This window comes from Acromyrmex echinatior, chromosome 2 (assembly GCF_024713525.1).
Source record: "Acromyrmex echinatior isolate Ae372 chromosome 2, ASM2471352v2, whole genome shotgun sequence".
Taxonomy (NCBI): Eukaryota; Metazoa; Arthropoda; class Insecta; order Hymenoptera; family Formicidae; genus Acromyrmex; species Acromyrmex echinatior.
Genome location: NC_141853.1, coordinates 8,742,487 through 8,764,144, shown reverse-complemented (window position 1 = coordinate 8,764,144; position 21,658 = coordinate 8,742,487). Strand labels below are relative to the sequence as shown.

The 21,658-nt window shown below is 25.7% G+C and overlaps 2 protein-coding genes and 2 long non-coding RNA genes across 5 annotated transcripts in view; 1 reads left to right on the top strand and 3 right to left on the bottom strand.

Moving 5' to 3' along the window:
* The window catches only part of LOC147910453 (uncharacterized), a 132,944-nt gene extending 126,626 nt beyond the window's left edge, over positions 1-6,318 (bottom strand). Inside the window, exon 1 of the long non-coding RNA XR_015548309.1 lies at positions 2,490-6,318. This is a non-coding gene — a long non-coding RNA (uncharacterized LOC147910453). The remainder of the gene's footprint in view (positions 1-2,489) is intronic.
* Positions 6,319-6,579: 261 nt separating this feature from the next.
* LOC105151701 (chymotrypsin-2-like) lies at positions 6,580-7,431 on the top strand. The gene is made up of 2 exons (XM_011065544.2): positions 6,580-6,983; positions 7,234-7,431. Exons 1-2 carry the CDS (start codon positions 6,864-6,866, stop codon positions 7,357-7,359), a joined length of 246 nt encoding a protein of 81 aa, XP_011063846.1. The 5' UTR covers positions 6,580-6,863; the 3' UTR covers positions 7,360-7,431.
* Positions 7,432-9,762: 2,331 nt separating this feature from the next.
* Positions 9,763-13,033, bottom strand: LOC147910452 (uncharacterized). The gene is made up of 2 exons (XR_015544222.1): positions 11,383-13,033; positions 9,763-11,017 (listed from the first exon to the last, which is right to left on the bottom strand). It is a non-coding gene; the product is annotated as an uncharacterized LOC147910452 (long non-coding RNA).
* A 1,774-nt stretch (positions 13,034-14,807) lies between these two features.
* Positions 14,808-21,496, bottom strand: LOC105151705 (chymotrypsin-2). 2 transcript variants are annotated; one of them, XM_011065549.2, is made up of 5 exons: positions 21,248-21,496; positions 17,583-17,656; positions 16,841-17,154; positions 16,094-16,348; positions 14,808-15,237 (listed from the first exon to the last, which is right to left on the bottom strand). In XM_011065549.2, exons 2-5 carry the CDS (start codon positions 17,638-17,640, stop codon positions 15,091-15,093), a joined length of 774 nt encoding a protein of 257 aa, XP_011063851.1. In that variant the 5' UTR covers positions 17,641-17,656; positions 21,248-21,496; the 3' UTR covers positions 14,808-15,090. The 2 variants fall into 2 exon arrangements, with proteins under 2 accessions (XP_011063851.1, XP_087272991.1); XM_087416865.1 differs by lacking the exon at positions 21,248-21,496 and adding an exon at positions 20,352-20,382.
* Positions 21,497-21,658: the final 162 nt, after the last annotated feature.

Genomic DNA, 21,658 nt, shown 5'->3' with positions numbered 1-21,658 from the left:
GTTCCTATTATATTTATTTGTTCTATTATTTTGATTATATAATTTTATTATTCTTACTAATTTTATTGATTTTATCTCGTCAATTTTATAAATTTTGTTTAAAATTAAAAACAAATTCTATTACATCTTTCCTTATGTCACAAGAAATATAAGAATGGAATAAACTTTAAAATAGAGTCAACTATAGGCAAGTGCGAGGGTGGAGTAATTGCGACGATACTGTATTAAAATTTAAAACGACTTTATATTTTATATTATTTCATGTTCAATGATGATTTGACTTCAAATTGACACAAGTTCTGCTAAATACAAAAATTTTATATTATAATAATTATCCGTTAAGCGTTGTAAAAAAGTTATGTTATCAAAATATGCAGATATCTATTCAAAGCAGAATTAGCAGGAAAAATTCAGTGAGTGGAAAAAACCAGGGTAAATTCCGAATTTTAGCGAAGTTTATCCACTGGAATAAACTGTAAAAACTATAAAATTGACTAATATGCGATACTGTGTTTATATATTTTATATATAATATAATAAATATATTATATTTAGAAATATTTCTAAAATAATAAAAAGATTAATAAAATCGAATTCTGTACTCTCATTATTTACAGAACTGGACTGTGCCATGTATGTAATATTATATTATGTATCTATAATAAAATATCCAAATACATATCTAATTTCATTGTTGCTTATTTTTTTTTATTTAATGTTTTCTGTTAATATATTTTATTAATTATTCTTGTTGGCTTACGATGCTACATATGAACATCATTCGCGTTACGATATTGCTAAAGTCCAACCGAAATTTCGATTTCAGTTTCGGTTTATTTCGATCAAAAATCAGGGTTTCAGTTTGATTTCGGTTTTGGCAAGAAAATTTCGATAGATAAACCGAAATTGTACAAGTTACAACACGCCAGTGAATACTTAAAAAAACAATGGTCCGATTTTATTAACTTTGTTGATTAAGCTTAAGACAATTTGAATACAAACTTTGATGTGATCCTAATAATAACAGTAATTTGATTTCTTTTTAAAAGTTGAAAATATAATATCATTATATTATTTATAATTATAGTTAGATATTTTAATACTTTTAATAAAATCTTGTTTTTTAAAGAGTACATAAATTTTTAATGATTCCTAAAAATCATATGGTCTATGTAAAATTAATCTAAAAATGATGATTTCAACTTTGGCCGAAAAAATATAACTCCGCTAGTTTCTCTCTCTCTCTCTCTCTCTCTCTCTCTCTCCTCGCCCCTCTTCCCCTCCTCTCTCTCTCTAGTAAAACTTACATAAATTTCGGTTTCAATTTCGTTTTCGATCAAAATTGAAAATCGAATCATTTTCTATTTCGACCGAAGATTAAAAGTTTCGGTTGGTTTCGGTCGGACTCTAGATATTGCATCCCTTAAATAATATCAATTTCTTTTAAATAAAATTAATTTTAGATTCAATGTATGCGGAAGAGACAGTAAAAAAAAAATCTCTATAATAATATTTAAATAAACCATGTCTGTTTAAGGTGACAGCGGATTGATTCAAAATAACAATAATACTTGTCGATCTGGTATCTGATGGAAAACGTGGTGGATACGCCATGGATAATCCAAATATATTCACTAATATCACTATCTACCGAACTTGGATTAAACAAACAATATCACTTTGATATCCATCGTTATATATTGCATATTTTTAATACTTAATAAAAATTATTCAGCAAACGTATATCCTTTATTATGCGTATTATTAATAAAAGCCAAAATTTAGTCAAGTTTCCTTTTACATGTCCGTTTCAATAAAATAATAAATTATTTATTTGGCACATTATTTATCTTTATTAATTATTTAATGTTAATTATATTATTTTGATTTATGGATAATAAAAAATTTCATTTAGAAATTTTAACGTAATATCAAGAAAAATTAAAAGTATACCTATATATATTTTTTAATAATAATATTTAAATATTTTTACGTAAAGAATTTTTTTAAATATTTTTTTAAATTGTAAAAATATATTTCTACAGAATATTAAATGAAGATTTGATAAATTATTCAAACTAAACTATTAAAAAGATAATCGCACAAATACAAAATGTAACGCACTAGCAAGAGCTAAAATTAAACTTACCAACAGAATTCCAATTGATAATTAAAATCAAGCTGCACTATATTCGATAATTGATAGACAATTAGGTTTAATTGCAGATTGTGATAGAGAGATAAAAAGGTAAAAATTTTCGATATCAAATTATTAATCTAGTTATTTGTTTACATCAAATTAGCGATAGTGACTTACAAGTATAAGACAGGACGTATTTGCTTCTTGAACTAGTTATACATATTACAAACATATGTGACAAAAACCATTATAAGTATTATTTTTATTAATTTCATTAATACTGGCATCAAAATTCACGAGTGTTTCATTTCGTTCATTCACAAAGATATATATAATCATATTCACTTACTAGAATTGTGATATTATTTTCATCCCGCGAACAGAACGACATTCTTAATATTATTAATCCACAAAATTATGAGTTTTATGTTACAAAATTATTTAATTGTTTAATAATGTTGATTAATGTTAAAAGATGTCTTTCAATCAGCAGAGAAAGCATACACGTGATTCTAACTACAAAGATACTCGAAGAACGATACAAAAAATAAATAACTGCTTACACCCGAACGCGACATTGCAAAGCCACATAGCAAGGCTTTTTACGATTATCGTCGCGTTACCATGACATACTGATGTAAATACTTCGCGCATGAATAGTCGGAGGTCGAAGGGTTCCCATGGTGATGGATAATGACGCACCCCCACATGCAAAGCACGCATGCTTCATTGTTAGTAGGATAAAAAGAAGGGATGATATAAAGATAAGGGGAAAGTATTATGTTTCTGAACTTACTTTACTGTAATTGGGTTTGTAACAGTTAATCAATTTACATGCGTCACATAATTGATAAATTTATACCTGTCTTCTATAATGTTATTATTAGATTTATAAACAGTAATGTTGTTTACTAATGTGAGCAACATTCATGTTTAGTTATGGTTTTACTATGTAGCTTATTAATCGTTTTAGTCAGCTTATCTATTTTCGATAAAAACAGAGCATCTGATAATTATACTATGAATGTAAAAAGTATTCATATATAGGGAAGACTTTTATTAAAGCAGCCTAGTTTGCAAACTAAACATTTAATTAGCAATTTATTAACAATAAGTTATATATGTTATCTCCCAATATAAATAAAAAAGTGTCATAAAATTAATCGTATTCTTCCAACATGATACTTTTGCAACATCCGTTGAAGAATCGTGTTGCATAGGTTATATTTATTACATAGAAAGATCTAAGTGTAATATATTATATTACATATTTGCGTATTATATACATATTTGCGTTTTAGGTGAAATCTAAAAATAGTCTAATCAAAATCTGATCAGAACGGAGATTTAATTCCAAAAAATGTAAATTAATATGATTAAATTATAATAAAATTTTTTGCATTTAAAATTTTGTCAAATTATTATAACCAATATTAAAAAAACTAAATTATTTGTCTAATCTTATTTTATAATTCTTGCAAAAAGATAGTCAATGCGTTACCGATTCAGTGAGCATATTTGCTTCAAACCGTTATAAACTGGAGCCACATATCCTTTGTTTCATTTCAAATTATATCTATTAAGTACTTATTATTGGAATGTTATCTTTTATTTTTGATTATATGAATATTGGCACAGAATGAACGTCCAAGTACGGGCGTCGAACCTTACGAATAAAATCGGTCTAATTATAAATTATGACCTCACAATTGTTTTTGAGATCAATTAAAGAAACAAACAAAGATCTTTTATAATTGTTAGAACAGCAAGATCTTATGAAAATGCAAACTCCAAATAACAGTTTCCCTGATCGGTATCAGACTATCAGATCTCTTTCCACAAGGGATCCGAAATAACAATCGGTGGCACGTCCTTATAACGAAAATGTAACGAACATAAACACTATCGAGAAGCGACACACTCAGATCCTTAATTTCATTTTCCGAAAATCGGTGCAGTAATAAAGTAAAATAAATCTTTTATAATTTAATTCTCAAGAAAAAATTATAAATAGAAATAGAAATCTCAATACAAAATTTATATAACTTTTTATATACTTTTAACTGACTTCTAATGTATAGTGTTAATGTACAATAATATACAGGTTAAATTAGTAGCCGCCAAGCGGTCGATAACTTAATTAAGATATTTTCACACAGATATATAACAGATTTTATAGTAATTTAGTTGTTGAAAAGTATATTTTTATTATCACAACTTTAAGGTAAAAGATATCAAATATTTGTTCTTATCGTTCTTAATTTTATCATTATTGAAATTCATATGACTATACAACAAAAAAATGAAATGAAAAATTAAGATTTATTCGCAGCTGCGGAGTAAATTAATTCATTCGTTAATTAACTTATGTTCTTTTTATTTTCCTTTTTTTTAAACATAATGTGCAACCACAAATAAAAAAGTTACAAAAGATAAGAGATAATCCTCATTTTCTCAAGATTGCTCATTTCCATGGGTAACGAACCACTATGGTTGGTATGGAGTACTCCTTATACTGAATGATTTAATGATGAAATTCTATACACAAGAATATCTCACACAAATTTTATATCTGTAATATCCTTGTGACATACTTCTGTCCTGAACAGCCATGTAAATAATTTACTTCTTTAATTAATTCTATAATAATTTTTAAATGTATGTAATAATCCGTATTGTATACTTATTTCGAATTATTTTAAATTACTTTTTAGATGATGTATACAGATTAAATCCTTAAAGATACAATAGACAATAAAGATAATTAAGCAGCTCTTAACATTTTTTGAAGAAATGTATTCTGATCAAACTGTAGTTTGCAGTATATATCCGCGAAAGTAACAGTTATTCATTAAACATCTAAAAGTCTTCGTTTTTTATTTTTTGTTATTCTTAATAACAGAAATTTTTTAGAAAATTGAGATTTTGAACATCGCACTGCAAAAATTGGACTAAAATATAAATCTTATAAAAAAATTACGAAAATATGAATCTTATAAAAAAATTATGAGTGATTGATAGTCTCACCCAAATGCGAGAATCAAAATTCCATATTATATGGCATCGATATTATATGACATAATTCTACGCAAGGAGCTAGTGCACTGAGCTTAGAAGAACTGAAAATATCTCGATCACATAATGTACGTAAACGTTAGGCAATCCTCATATTATATTTTTCACACGCCGAAAAATTATTATCGGAATAAAACAGAAAAATCGTGTTATTAAAGCATAAAATTTGTATTTTAAAACAGAATTTGTGTTTTAAAATAGAATTTGTGTTTTTAAAGCAGAGAATAATACATGTAGACAAATGGGACTTCGTTTCCGAAATTTTTATTTGTGTACAAAAATGTATGTAAGCAATTGAGCTCTAGGCAATAATTTTTGTGCGCAAACGAACTGTCGGCAAAAGTAATATAGGCAAACAATACTGTAGACAATCGATTTATAGACAAAAGAAGCCATCTCATTTTTAAATACTATATCAATGCATTTTAAAATAAATGTTAAAGTTGTTATAAATAAAAAATAATTATATACGTACAAAATCTATTATATATAATTATGTAATATAAATAATAAAACATTATAAATAATAATTAACATATTTAACATTTTATTAAACATTTTAACTTATTTATTTAACACTAATTACTATTCTTAAACATTCAAAAATTTAATTCTTAATTCCATATTTAATTCATTCGTTTAGATGGTGACTCAAGGCCGCGATCTGTCGGTATCACGTTTAACTTTCATTATGACAGTATTTGTCAATATGTTCGGACACACATGTCTCTATTTTTCTTAGGAGAAATTTTGGTTACACAAGTATTTTCTTAGTTATCTTCTTAGTTAACTTAATACGAACAAAATATAAATTATACAATAAACTAATTAAAATACTTATCTGATCTAAATAACAACATAAATATACCTATAAATTTATCGCGTATATATCATTATGGCTATATATATCAAGTGCGAAGGAGTTTTTGAAGCTGCATGCAAGTATCAGTAGTGTAACTTGCCAAAGAAAGCAAAGAACTTAACGATGATAATGATTCGAGTCAAGAAATCATTGTACCTTATAGCAAGAAAACTGTACCCTATGACGATGTTCATATTTTGTAACGTAAGCTAGCTAATAGAAATTGTTCATATCACTTTTACTCTTACCTTTATCAATTCTTAATATAAATCATATAAAAAATAAGATAAAAACAACTTTTATGTATATAATATTTTTATTTTATTTTTTATGTGATTTATACGCATATATAAAATGTAAGATATATGTAAAGTTTTATTCTTATTATTCGTCATTAATTAAATTATTTTCACATATCAACATACATTTTTTTATAAATATTATATTTTATTAATTAATTTAATATAGTAATAATATAGTAATAATATAGTATTAATTTAATATAGTTAATTTAGTTAATTTAATATAGTGTTTAGTTTTGTGATACATTTGTGAAAGGGAATCGCCCGATATCCTTTTTGCTATATTAATCATAAAAAATAATATAGAGGTTTTAAATAATAAAACATTCTTTAATCACTTCTTCAGTTTAGATCGTTAGTATAAAATGTTTTAGCTGGCTACATCCATTCAATTTGGTCAATGAGCAATTAAGCTTTCAACGAAGGATATTGCAGAGAATGATATTGTTACAATTGCTTTCTACGGGATATAGAAAACCGCTACATGAAAATTTGCAGAAATTGTACACGAAAGCCATGCTTCCGGAAAAATGCCAATCTTATCATGTTCATTGATAAAATCGAATTCTGTACTTTCATCACTTATGGAACTGGACTGTGCAACGTATGTAATATTATATTATATCTAACAGAATGTCTGAATGTATGTCTAATTTCATTGTTGCTTATCTTTTTTTTAATTTAATTTTTTCAGTCACTACATTTTATTAATTATTCTTGTTACGGCTCACGGCGCTGTGAATATCAGTTGTGTCACGATATTGCATCCCTTAAATAATATCAATTTCAGATTCAACGTATGCGGAAGAGATAGTAATCTCTATAATAATAAATAATCCATTTTTCTGTTTCAGGGTGATAGTGGTAGCGGATTGATTCGAAATAGCGACAATACAATTGTTGGTCTGGTACCTGATGGAATATCATGCGCCGAGTGTTATCCAGATATATATACTAATGTCTATTCATATGTTTCTTGAACAAAAAATGGCACTTTGATATGTATAATTGTTATACATGTTTTTAATACACAATAAAAATTATTGAGCAAATGTCCTTTATTATGTATTATTATTAATGTAAATTATTTATATTATATATTATATATATATATGTATATATATATATATATATATATATATATATATATTAGGTGTTGGAATTAATTCGTAGCGTTTTACAAGTGATGGGAAGTACTTTCATTAATGTATTTTTTAATGCTCATGTGAAATAAATAACATTCTTTCATTAAAAACGCTACGAATTAATTCCAACACCTAATATATATATATATATATAGAGCTGCCATTGAATTCATATTATTGTATATGTACACAAAAAAGAGCCAAAAATTTACTTGAATTCCTTTTATATGTTTGTTTTGATAAAGTAATAATTTATTAATTTAACAAATTATTTATTTTTATTAATTATTTATTAGTTATTTATTTATTAGTTATTTAATGACAATTATTTTGATTAATAAATTAATAGATTAATAATAGATAGAATTAATAGATTAATAATAATAAAATTTAATTTAGAAATTTTTACATAATATCAAGAAAAATCATAAGAATATATGTTGTTAATATTTAAATATTTTTACATAAAGAATTTTTTTCAATACTTTTTAAAATTTTTTAAATATATTCCTACAAAAATAAATGAAGATTTAATAAATTATTCAAACTAAATTGTTAAAAAGATAACACAAATAGAAAATGTAACACGCTATATAATAATAGCTAAAATTAAACTTATTAAACAGAATTCCAATTAATAATTAAAACTAAACCTCGCTGTATCCGATAATTGATAGACAATTGAATTTAATCACAGCCAAGATTGTGACAAAGAGATAGAAAGGTAAAAAGCTTCGGTATATTAATTATTAAATTTAATCACTTGTTTATATCAGATTGGTGACAACGACTTACAAGTATAGGACAGGACGTATTTACTTCTTGCCCTAGTTATACATTAAAGGCATATATGACATATTACAGGCATATACGACAATAACCATTAAGTATTATTCCTATTTATTCCACTGACACTACGCATCAAAATTCACGAGTTTCGATCTTCATTTCGCTCGTTCAGAGATACATAATCATATTCACTTACCCTGACTAGAACTGTGATATTATATTCGCCTGAATAATTTCATGTTACGAGCAGAACAGCATTCTTAACATTATTAATACAAAATTATTTACTTGTATAATAATGTTAATTAATGTTAAAAGATATCTTTTAATGCGTAGAGATGATATTCACATAATTCTAACTACAAAGATAATTGATGAACGATATAAAAAATGGATAACTGTTCGGTCACATCCGAGCGCGACAACGCAAAACCACAAAGCAAGTATCACCGTTGCATTACCATGAGAAACTGATGTAAATACCTCGCGTATGAATAATCGGAGATCGAAGGGATCTCATGGTGGTGGATAATGACACACCCCCACGTGCAAAGTACGCATGCCTCATCGTTGGTAGGACAAAAAGAAGGGATGGTATAAAGTTAAGGGGAAAGTACTATATTTCTGAACTTACTTTACTGTAATTGGGTTAATCAGTAAGTTTGTAACAGTTAATCAATTTACATGCGTCACATAATTGATAAATTTATACCTGTCTTCTATAATGTTATTATTAGATTTATAAACAGTAATGTTGTTTACTAATGTGAGCAACATTCATGTTTAGTTATAGTTTTACTATGTAGCTTATTAATCGTTTTAGTCAGTTTATCTATTTTCGATAAAAACAGAGCATCTGATAATTATACTATGAATGTAAAAAGTATTCATATATAGGGAAGACTTTTATTAAAGCAGCCTAGTTTGCAAACTAAACATTTAATTAGCAATTTATTAACAATAAGTTATATATGTTATCTCCCAATATAAATAAAAAAGTGTCATAAAATTAATCGTATTCTTCCAACATGATACTTTTGCAACATCCGTTGAAGAATCGTGTTGCATAGGTTATATTTATTACATAGAAAGATCTAAGTGTAATATATTATATTACATATTTGCGTATTATATACATATTTGCGTTTTAGGTGAAATCTAAAAATAGTCTAATCAAAATCTGATCAGAACGGAGATTTAATTCCAAAAAATGTAAATTAATATGATTAAATTATAATAAAATTTTTTGCATTTAAAATTTTGTCAAATTATTATAACCAATATTAAAAAAACTAAATTATTTGTCTAGTCTTATTTTATAATTCTTGCAAAAAGATAGTCAATGCGTTACCGATTCAGTGAGCATATTTGCTTCAAACCGTTAAACTGGAGCCACATATCCTTTGTTTCATTTCAAATTATATCTATTAAGTACTTATTATTGGAATGTTATCTTTTATTTTTGATTATATGAATATTGGCATAGAATGAACGTCCAAGTACGGGCGTCGAACCTTACGAATAAAATCGGTCTAATTATAAATTATGACCTCACAATTGTTTTTGAGATCAATTAAAGAAACAAACAAAGATCTTTTATAATTGTTAGAACAGCAAGATCTTATGAAAATGCAAACTCCAAATAACAGTTTCCCTGATCGGTATCAGACTATCAGATCCCTTTCCACAAGGGATCCGAAATAACAATCGGTGGCACGTCCTTATAACGAAAATGTAACGAACATAAACACTATCGAGAAGCGACACACTCAGATCCTTAATTTCATTTTCCGAAAATCGGTGCAGTAATAAAGTAAAATAAATCTTTTATAATTTAATTCTCAAGAAAAAATTATAAATAGAAATAGAAATCTCAATACAAAATTTATGTAACTTTTTATATACTTTTAACTGACTTCTAATGTATAGTATTAATGTACAATAATATACAGGTTAAATTAGTAGCCGCCAAGCGGTCCATAACTTAATTAAGATATTTTCACACAGATATATAACAGATTTTATATAGTAATTTAGTTGTTGAAAAGTATATTTTTATTATCACAACTTTAAGATAAAAGATATCAAATATTTGTTCTTATCGTTCTTAATTTTATTATTATTGAAATTCACTTAAATTTAATGTGTTTAATTTTTATTTAATCTCTTATATTTTCTTTATTTTTATATTTTCGAGAATTTATACTGTATATATATACTATATATTTCTAAATAATAAAAAGCATAAAAATTCAATAAACCTCTTTAATATATTCAATTTTAATATTGATTATACACAATACTAGTGATTAAATAATATAATTATTAATAACATATATTCTATTATAATATTTCAAGTTCTTCTAAAAATTCTATGCGCTTTGTATACATACTGCATCAATGCGTTTGTATATTTTGTATACAAACTCGCACAATAAATTCAATAAGAAGTATCAGAAGGATTAAGTTTATTTAACTTGTTTTAACTGATCCATTTCAATGCAATGGATGTATAGAATGCTATGTACATGTATTTATCCGTATATTGTTATTAAATTTATGCATATTAAATATGCATCTAGTTATATAGTGTACTAATAAAATTACCACACAGTCATTACCTTAATAAAAGAATAATTAATTCATCACTCACCGATCCAATGCGCATCAGTGGAATTACATCTGCAACGTCGTTACGATGATTCTATAACAAAAAAAATTAAAATCCATATTAAAATAGGGTAAAGAAATAATCGTAATTTTAAAAAATAATTACTATATAAACGTATGCAAAATTTTGTGAAAAATAATCATACAATTTTGAAAACATAATTTTTATGAACATCGAATTTTGTACCGTTATTATTTAATTAGATATAAAATAATTACATATTTGCTAAAGGAGATCTTAAAAGAATAAATTTATATAAAAGCATTTTAAAGTAATTTTTAAGTAACTCTCATTTTTTTTAATTATTATTTATAAATGTCAAATAAAATGATTTAAGAACAAACAAAAAAATATTAATTTAATCAAATTAACATTAACAATTAAAAAATAATATTTACCATAATATTGCTCCACCGATGCCCGATGCCTCTCCTCCTCTTCTCAGAATTGAGTACATCCTCACACAGAACACTCGCGAAAAACACTCACGAATAATACACTATAATCGCGCGCGAACTAATTATAATTAATTATAATTATAAAATTTCATCAAATGGGTTTTGACAAATGTCTATTAGTCCGATAACTTCAACGGCACTCCCGAAACAAACGCCCGACTGCGTTCCATTCACTTTCAATTAAATCGGCGACGAAGGCCGATACGTTAGCTTCTCCGTCATTGGATTTTTACACGAATAGGATGATTTTACTTAAATATCTAAAAATTTACCTAGACATATCATTCGGATAATTCCGAAAATTTTTAGATACTTGAGAAAAACCGTTCTTTTCGTGTATATTCTGCGAGTTCTGAGCCCTCTCACTACGTTAAGATCGTACCCGTGAGAAGGAAAATGTCTAAAAAACGTAATGCGTTATTATCTATATTACTATGCAAAAATCGGTTAACTTTTAAAAATAAATATCACACACACACACACACACACACACACACACATCAATTCGTCATCATTGCGAAATAAATTCAGAGCAGATAAAAGAACTGAATCTCTTATTACGGTGTTTGAAAGGTATGATTAGAGTCATTGGGATGAGCTAGAGATTAATAAAAAAGAGAGATATTTCTTTTATTACTGACAAATAGTTCCAAAGTTATGATCAATTTTTTATACGAATTATATTACGTAATTATATTACGAAATGTACAAAAACGAAAAAATAATTAAACTATTAATTACACAAACTATATTAACTGAAGTAGGAATAGCATAAATTGCATGAGAACGTATTTATCGTATTAGCGTTGCTCTTTATGACTCGTGTGATAGCGTTCGAAACATAATCGAGAATTATATTTTAGTGAGAGAAAAATTTCACGTTAAATACTATAATAATTGTCGACCGTAATTATCGCAAAATAGTAATAAATTCTTTTCCATCGCGTTTTGATTTCGAATGAATGATCCGTATGAAATATCTGTTCCGTGATACATAATTGTCATCTCGATCCTTTTATGAATAATTAATCGTACGAGCTAATAATCGTATACTCTGTGAGTATTTATAAGGTACAACATTTTGAATTATCTAGCATTTGTTGCGATTACATTTCAAAAAGAAATGTGAAAAAGAGCGGCACACTACCTTTCTGTACGAGTCTCGATAATGGAATACGTGACTACGCATAACGTGACGTGTCGCGCCGCGCCGTCCCCATCAAAGCAAACTCAAGGTCGCACACCGATTATCTAGCTGTCGAAATATTAACGCATATTACAAAATAAGTAAAATAATCTCTATTCGTTACATTTTTAATATTCTTCAATGAATAGACTTTATTGGACGTAATTTTTACTTTATTTCTTAAATTCGTTACTCTTACAACTCATATTAGATATTTCAAATTGTATTACAATAAGCGATTATTAGTTATTATAATAACTTTTTGTTACACGAAATCCGCGCAACGTACGCAATATTTTTAACAAAAGATTGACATATTGTGGCTTTTTGTTACTTTCGATTCGTTTAATGCTGTCATTTACGTCTTATTCCGTATTTTTAATTCGTAAAAGTAATAGGTAAATTAAGATTATATTTTAAGTATTAATTAAGTATTTCTAAATGTATATGAATGTATATGAATGTATTTATACATTATTATTCCATTTAATCCAAATTGTTTCATAATTTAAAAAATATTTTTTTGTATTTATCTTTATTTAAAGGATGAATAACTTATTATTTATTTATTTAATTTATTTAATTGTATTTATTTAATTGTAAATCATCAAAGAGTAATAAAAATTGAGATATAATGTCGGAATGTTAAAAACACTTTACGTGAGCAATTATATAAAAAAAACCATGCTAGTAAAAATCACTTTTTACCTCTTGCCTTTTGTGAGTACACTAGATGATACGAAATATTTGAAATTATAAATTAAATGTCAAATATGTTCTTCGGTGTGCCACGAATTACGATATCACATTAAATGACTAGCGTCATTAAAACTAAGTTACTAAGTTCTGAGAAAATCGATATAAGAAGTTTTTCATTAATTCCGCGACGAAATACTAATTGGATTTTATTTTGTCTCATGTAATATAAAGTCAAGTTATCAATATATTAATATACACGGCTCGATCGTATTTAAAATAAAATTATTTAAAATATATATTTTTAATAAAAAAGATAAAAGAGTTGTTAAGTTTTCGGACCTTATTTTATATTTTTTATTTTAAATAAGAGTCGCATCAGTCAGGGGTCAGTCATATTTAAAACAATTTTATTTAAAATATGTATTTTAAATAAAAAAATTAAGCAGTTATTTAGTATTTAAACTTGTTCTGATTTCTTATTTCATATTTTAAATAAGTTTTTCTAAAATATGACGCTTCATATTATCCAGCATTTATTGCAATTACATTTCAAAAGGAAATATGAAAAAGATCGGCATGGCTACTTACCTACACGAGCCTTGGCAATTGAATGACTGCCGATTACAGGATGCGTAAACGTAACACGCCGCTCACCCGCCCTTCCGCATCAAACAAACCCAAGGTCGTACCACAACCTATCTATCGAAATATTAACGCATATTACAAAATAAGTAAAATAATTTATTCGTTACATTCTTTATATTCTCCGATGAAGAGGCTTTATTGCTTTACTTCTTACATTCCTTAAATACATACGCACTCAGTTCATGAATATCTTAGATGTTTCAATTGTGTTACAATAAATGATTATTAGTTTGTAACTTATCCATACAAAAATTAATAACTGAATTTTGTACCAGTTAATATGAAGTAAGATCTTGTATCTATTTTGTCATAAAATAGAATTTTATCTAATTATAATTATTTTTGTAATCTCGTTCAGTTTTGTGTCTTTCAAAATACTTAATTTTAGAACAATACATTATCAAAAAATGATTCCAAGATACATTTTTATTAATATAAGAAAAATTTATTATTTTTCGAATCTTATCTCATTCATCTGAATTTCTCATCTCTCTCCGCATACTTTTGAGATGAGATTCAGCAATGAATCATTCGAATTAATAAAAATACGTATATGGGCCTTAGATTTTATCGGAAAGTAATCGATTCAGTTTTTTTCAATTTATTTTTAAATTAAAGTTTTGTCTATATAATAAAGTTTATTTTATGAAAAAATTTATTTAATCAAAATTTCATAATATTCGCAATCGATCTTTTCAAATCAAAACGCTGTCGACATGGAGATTTTTTTTTTAAAGCAGATTTATTTGTAATCGATGGGATATGTACATATTTAATAATATAACACACACACACACACACACACATACAATAAAAAATGTCGAAAAAAGAAACATTCTTTTTCAAAAATATTTATTCAATCTATTACATCTTACCAAAAGACATGGTCGTATCTCGCAACAAATATACGCGTGGCAACTATAAAATAAACAGCGCAAATATTTGTACGGAAATTGTTTAATTGAACTGAGTAATATGATTATCTTATCTCAGATCTTAAAAATGGATCAAGTTAGTTCATAAATTATTATACGTATATATAAGATTATATACATATATATATAAAAGTTTATAAATTATATTATTTACATTAGATCAATCGATATTATTAATTACTTCTAATTATCCTGCATTACTTGTTTGATAAAATCCATAAAGTAGCTTACTCTGGTAAAAACATCAGGAAAACCAAGTGCACAAGGTTTTGTCCATGAAAATATACCTATTAATATACAATTATGTACCAAAGGACTGCCACTATCGCCCTGCGAATAATATTCTCTTTCAATTGACATTTTAATAAAATATAATTATTTATTCTTTACTATGTATATACTATATATTTACACAATGTACATATACTTCAAATTAAATTTATAGTATATTTATATAATGAAAAAAATCATGTTTCACTTTAAAAAATTTAATTTAATTGTGTTGGATTTAATAGAAATAAATTAACACTAAAAAATTATAAATTTAATAGGAATAAATTAATACTATAAAATCACTCTTTTCTTTTAAAATAAATTTAATCTAAAAAATTGCGATGTTTTATTTAATAAGATGTCATAAATATCATTTTCTTGTAATGTTTCTAAGACATTCTAAGTGAAAAATATATTACTTCTTTCATTATTATTTGAATCCTCGATCTCTTACACGATAAAATTAAAAATAAAAAACTTAAATATTTCAAAAAATTTTAAAATACACATATTTAGAAATTATTAATAATCACACACAAAATATTAATTTAATGCAGCAGCTTGTATTTTATAATTTCTGACTGTGTTGATTCGACTGTCCAGCTGTGCATCCATCTATCAGTCCGTCCGTCCAATTGTCCGTCTGCAAGATTTCTCAAAAATGACTGTTTTTCAAATCATATTTTCGGTAATAGACCTAATTCCGTCCAAGTATATTATAATTATAATATATTTATTTTTATTATATATAAATTATATAAATTATAAGATAAATAATTTTAAATAATAATTAATTATAATTTGGAACTTATAAGGAGTTTACAAGATCTTGTAAAGGCTCCCAATTGAGTTTCGCGTATGTTTCAAAATGTAACAACAGTAATATATTTTTGTAAAAAATAATATATTTTACCTTGCAAGCGCCGATACCTTTCCTTTCGAATGTACAAATTTGGGAGTTAAGAATAGTAGTGTTTTTGTAATAGGTCTGACATACGTTATTGTCGATAATTGGCACCGAAAGTTTTTGTAAGTCTCGAGACAACCAACTAAATGGATGAACACGACCCCATCCACTGATAATAGCTTGTTGTCCAATGGATACATCGTCGTGCATTGCTAAAGCAATTGGCGATTGAGAGGATGATATGCAAATTTCTTTAGCAAGCTGAAAATATAGATATTTCACAAATACGTATAAAATTTGACTAAAGATTTTTAATTTTACTAAAGAAAATTTTTCAATAAACAACAAGTTATATTTTACACCAAATACATTTTATTCAACATAAAAATAAAAAGTATTATTTTTAAATTTTAATGCATCATGAATATTTTACAGCAATAATTTGGTTCTGACAAAAACTATTAGACTATTATTTATTAGACTATTAATTAGACTATTTCAGCCATTTATACCATCTATTAATAATCTTAAATTTACTAAACAGTTGCATATTCTTCATCAAATTAAATTTGCTCTGCGTGCGCAAATTTAATATTAAAACTTTTTATCATAAGAAATTATCTGTATCTTTATAGTTGTAATTTTTGAAAATTAAATTAATAAAAAAAATATCTTCAATTTATTAAAAATTGAATTTATCGAAGTTTATTTCCTACTTCAATTATCAAAAGACAAAAGGAAAGCATGCCTCACCATGATTACAACTAAATCGGCTGTCCAAGACTTCTCAGAACCATATACATAATCAGGATGACATATGACATCTTTGACAGCGTGTTTTTCGCCCTCTTTTAAACTAATGCTCCCAGTGTGCACACTGAGTTCTTCAGAGGGTTCATCTATCAAGCCACATATACAATGCGCTGCACTCAAGACATGCCTATCGCTGATAAGCGCACCACTGCAGATATGCAAGTTGTAATATCGTACAGACACTTGATAAGGAAACTCAGATTCGATGGCGGGCTGTCCACCAATTAAACGTCGTATACGAAGTGCCTGGATTCCTTTTCCAAAAATAACATGCACGATATTTGTCACGACACATTTTATTTAAAAAAAATGTTTAATCAATAAATTGTAAGATCCTTCAGATTTCAGATCATAGATGACAAATTTCTCTCATAAAATCCATAATTTAAGAAAACATTTTTTTTTAAGTAAATTTACAGTAACTTATAAATTGTATTTTCTAACATTTCTAATAAGATTTATTTGCTATTTTAAATATACCTATATAAATAATAAATATATGCCTAATATATCTCATAATCTTAAATAAACAGCATCGATCAATAATTTATTTTTTTCTCCTATTTTTTTTCTTTTCCTTTTGTTTTTTCTTTTATTGTTACGTTAAATTGAATTCGCATCTATATGATTTTTTCTTCGTAAATGGAAACAAAAGAATTCGTTGATACATGTTTTCACTTACCATAATTAACATCCAATATTAAAATAGTTACCAAATATAGGGTGAGATTCATCGTCATTGTTTAGAGCTAAATACTGTAAACAAATAAAATAAATAATTTGCTAAAAAAACATCTTTGCATGAATTTATATAAGTATTCATATATATTTCTTACAATTCTTATAGTTTTAAATAACTTGATTTTATTGAATAAATTATCAATAAAAAAATTTTGTTGTATTACTTTTAATGCAATTTAGAATAATTTATAATTTTTTCATAATTGTGTTATCATTTTGAAATATTTACGAAACGTCCTTAACTAATAAGTTTACAAATCTTCGAAATAAGTTTTACCAGATATGCGATCTACTTAACAACTCATAAGATTTCAGATTATAATTTTTAATATCGGAATATCGAAATATGTATTCCGCAATTTCAAGTACAATAGATGATTGAAAATTTTATCTAAAATTTTATTATTATTAAATTTTATTTTAAGACTTTATATTCTTTTTTTATTATATCGAATTTAATGTATTGTTCAATTTTTATTTATTACTACTTATTTATTATTAAAAATAATCTAAATTAATATATTAATAATCAAAATGTGTGTAATTGTCAATTATTATTGATAATACATGCACGTTTTTTCCAGTGTCGGCTTTCATTAGTGACTAATAATTATGTAATTATTATAAAACATTAAATAAGAACGTATACTGTGTTTTAAAATCTTCTTTTTTTTTTAATGAATGATTACAAATTTCTAGATTATTCTCATTATACTTATCATCATTACAAATTTTCATCATTTCCTATCATCATTTTCAAATCTTGCGTGTTTCATCATACGTAACTGTAACATGCTTACTCACGCTGGTAATCTAATACAAAGATCTGTAATTACATTCTGTGTGAATCATTGTAAAAAGAAAGATTTGTGAACATATGCATATTAGTCATTTATTTTGTCCAAATTTAAAATATTTATTTTATAGAATAAAAAATGTGATAAGATAAATAAATATAATATTAAAACTCTAAAATTAAAATCGTCTATGTAATCTCATATATGTGATGTCATATATAAATAAATATGTCCAAAAATACAATAGATTATTTTGGATAGTTTAGATATTTTAGAGCAAAATTTCAGCAATTAGTGGACAATTATTAAATGTGCAATAAAATATGTTATTAAATTTATTTAATAACTTAATCTTTAACAGAAAGCCAATATCACGTGGTAAATATTTATTAGAAAATACAGAAATGTTTTCGTAAAATTAGATTTTTAATATTTTAGACTCACTTAATAATTTTTATTTATTATTATCAATGATTAGATTATAACATTAATTATAATAATTTTTATAATAACGACTTTAATTAAATAAATTCATAATAAAAATTAATATTCTGTATTTCACTTTTTACTTATCAACATACAATTATCCAACAGAATGGTTACAAGATATGTAACAAAAATTATATTACAGGAATATTCTATCATAATGGCAATATTATTACAATAAGAAGTCTGTTTTTTATTGCACTGAATATATCAGTTCAGAAAGTGCGATAAAAAAACAGATCTATCAATGCAATAAAATATTTTCTCTCGAAAAGATCACGATGTAATAACAATGTAGTGTAACATACTTGTAAAAACATTATATAATATTGCATAATGAAAGTATATTGTAATTTCAAAGAAAATACAAAACAAATATACAATACATACATATTATTTGTCAATATTAATTAATAATAATAAATAATTAATTATAATATACATAATTATATTATGTAAATTAAATCTCTTGGTTGTTTACAGTAATACACGTATTGAATAAAAATTAAATTCCTGTCTCTATTCTTGTACTAATATGACCTTCATTATATACACAGCGCGTAGATTTTTATATGTAATTCACATAGCTACTACAACCACTATAAACGTATGACTCATATTTACCACAATTATCACATTAATAATACTTTGTTATTTTATCGTTGTTATAACAAGACGGACAAAGAATTTCATACTCATGATATAATTAATTATCAATTAGAAAGAGAACACAATAAAAAAAATGAGAAAAAGAGAAAAAAAGGAAAAAAGAAGAAAGATATGATAAGGTAATAAATAACAATTAATATTATTTAATGGAATTAATATTATCTCAATATGAAAATAATTCTATTTTGTTATCTATTGCATTAAAAATAAACAATAAATTCAATATCAACTAATATCAATACCGCTGAAATTTTTTTCAATTTCCAGAATTATTATTAATTAAATATTTAAGTATTTGACACAAATATTTAAAACGCATTTCAAACATAATTGTACAAAATATATAATTATAACAAACATGGTTTATAAATCAAAAATTAACAAAAAGAAGAGCATAAAATCACAGCAGAAGGTATTCTTTGTGACATTTAATATATAATTACGTTTATAAATAATTTAGACGTTCCGGCCACAATCTGACCATCTTCAGTAAAATATTCATACAACACATTCATATAACAATTACAAATATTCATAAAACATAGAATTTACATAAATGTACATTAAATTCAGCAGTCATAAATATAAATATACATCAACGCATTCTTTCCTCTTGTAAGAGTACATCGTAAAAAATGGTTGCAGCGCCAATTATCATATTACAAATTATAGAACAAGAATTGCCAGATTCTAATTTAAAAAATTATAATATCATTAATATCTTCTAGTCAATTTGATAAAGATTAACAATTCGTTACCTGTTTTACAGACAAAATGATGAATCTTAAGCACTTTCTTCACGCAGATGGAAATTCGTCGTGACATTGTGTATTATGATTTGTCCATACCTTTATATGTGTCCGCTATTTATATGTGCGTCAAAAGTTTAGATTATTCTAGAATTATTTTTAAGTGTGAGAGAATGTTTTTAAACTTTTGACGCACATATAAATAGCGGACACATATAAAGGTATGGACAAATCATAATACACAATGTCACGACAAATTTCCATCTGCGTGAAGAAAGTGCTTAAGATTCATCATTTTCTGTAAAACAGATAACGAATTGTTAATCCTTATCAAATTGACTAGAAGATATTAACGATATTATAATTTTTTAAAGTAGAATCTGATAATTCTTGTTTTACATAATTTTCAATATAATAATTGGCAATCACTTTTTACGATGTACAAGAGAAAAGAATGCGTTGATGTATATTTATATTTATGACCGCTGAATTTAATGTTAGATTTATGTAAATTCTGTATTTTATGGATATTTGTAATTTTACTGAAGATAGCCATATTGTGGCCGAAACATCTAATTATTTATAAACATAATTATATATTAAATATCACAAAGAATATCTTGTACTGTGGTTTTATGCTCTTCTTTTTATTAATTTATAATTGTACATATTACATTTTGAATATTATATATTATATTTTTATTATACATAATATGTTTAAAATATATGTTTTAAATATGTTTTTCAATATTGACACGCATATTAATTAACATATATATTTTAAATTAAAAAACTAAATTTTATATACTAAACATTATATATATTAAAAAAGAAATAATGCTTATTAATCTTATGTTATCTATTTCTCAATACAATTACATAAAAAGTCTCGATTATAAATTTACCCATCTGCTCCTTTTCGTACACGTTTCGATATAATGCCGCTGTTGTAGCCCTATGTGTTCCTCTGTTGCGTAAAGATGTGCACTTTATTTGACAAGAACTCAACTAGATCCTCGGAACTGATCCTTGATATTCCGCGTCAAATATCGAAAGAGTGTACATTCTTCACACGAGCACGTTTGCCCAACTTGTGCACATCAATTGTCAAGCGCGCGCATAAACAGCAAGGTGCGCAGCGCTGCGCGATGCGTGTGATGTGCTTGCGCGCGCACACGCATGAGCGCTACGTAATCGCCGCCGCGTGACGTAGTACGCAGCACGTATCGTATATGTGCATACCACATACGTGCACTCGCGACGCGACGTCAAGCGATCGAGTCCTGTCCGTCCTATATACGTGTTGTGTGTCGCAT

Coding starts and splice junctions, on each gene's coding strand:
- LOC105151701 (XM_011065544.2), top strand. CDS start 6,864: ATGAAAATTTGCAGAAATTGTACACGAAAGCCATGCTTCCGGAAAAAT. Junction 6,984..7,233: donor ATGGAACTGGACTGTGCAAC/GTATGTAATATT, acceptor TTTCTGTTTCAG/GGTGATAGTGGTAGCGGATT.
- LOC105151705 (XM_011065549.2), bottom strand. CDS start 17,640: ATGACGATGAATCTCACCCTATATTTGGTAACTATTTTAATATTGGAT. Junction 16,349..16,840: donor CCGATTTAGTTGTAATCATG/GTGAGGCATGCT, acceptor CTATATTTTCAG/CTTGCTAAAGAAATTTGCAT. Junction 15,238..16,093: donor AAGGTATCGGCGCTTGCAAG/GTAAAATATATT, acceptor TATTATTCGCAG/GGCGATAGTGGCAGTCCTTT.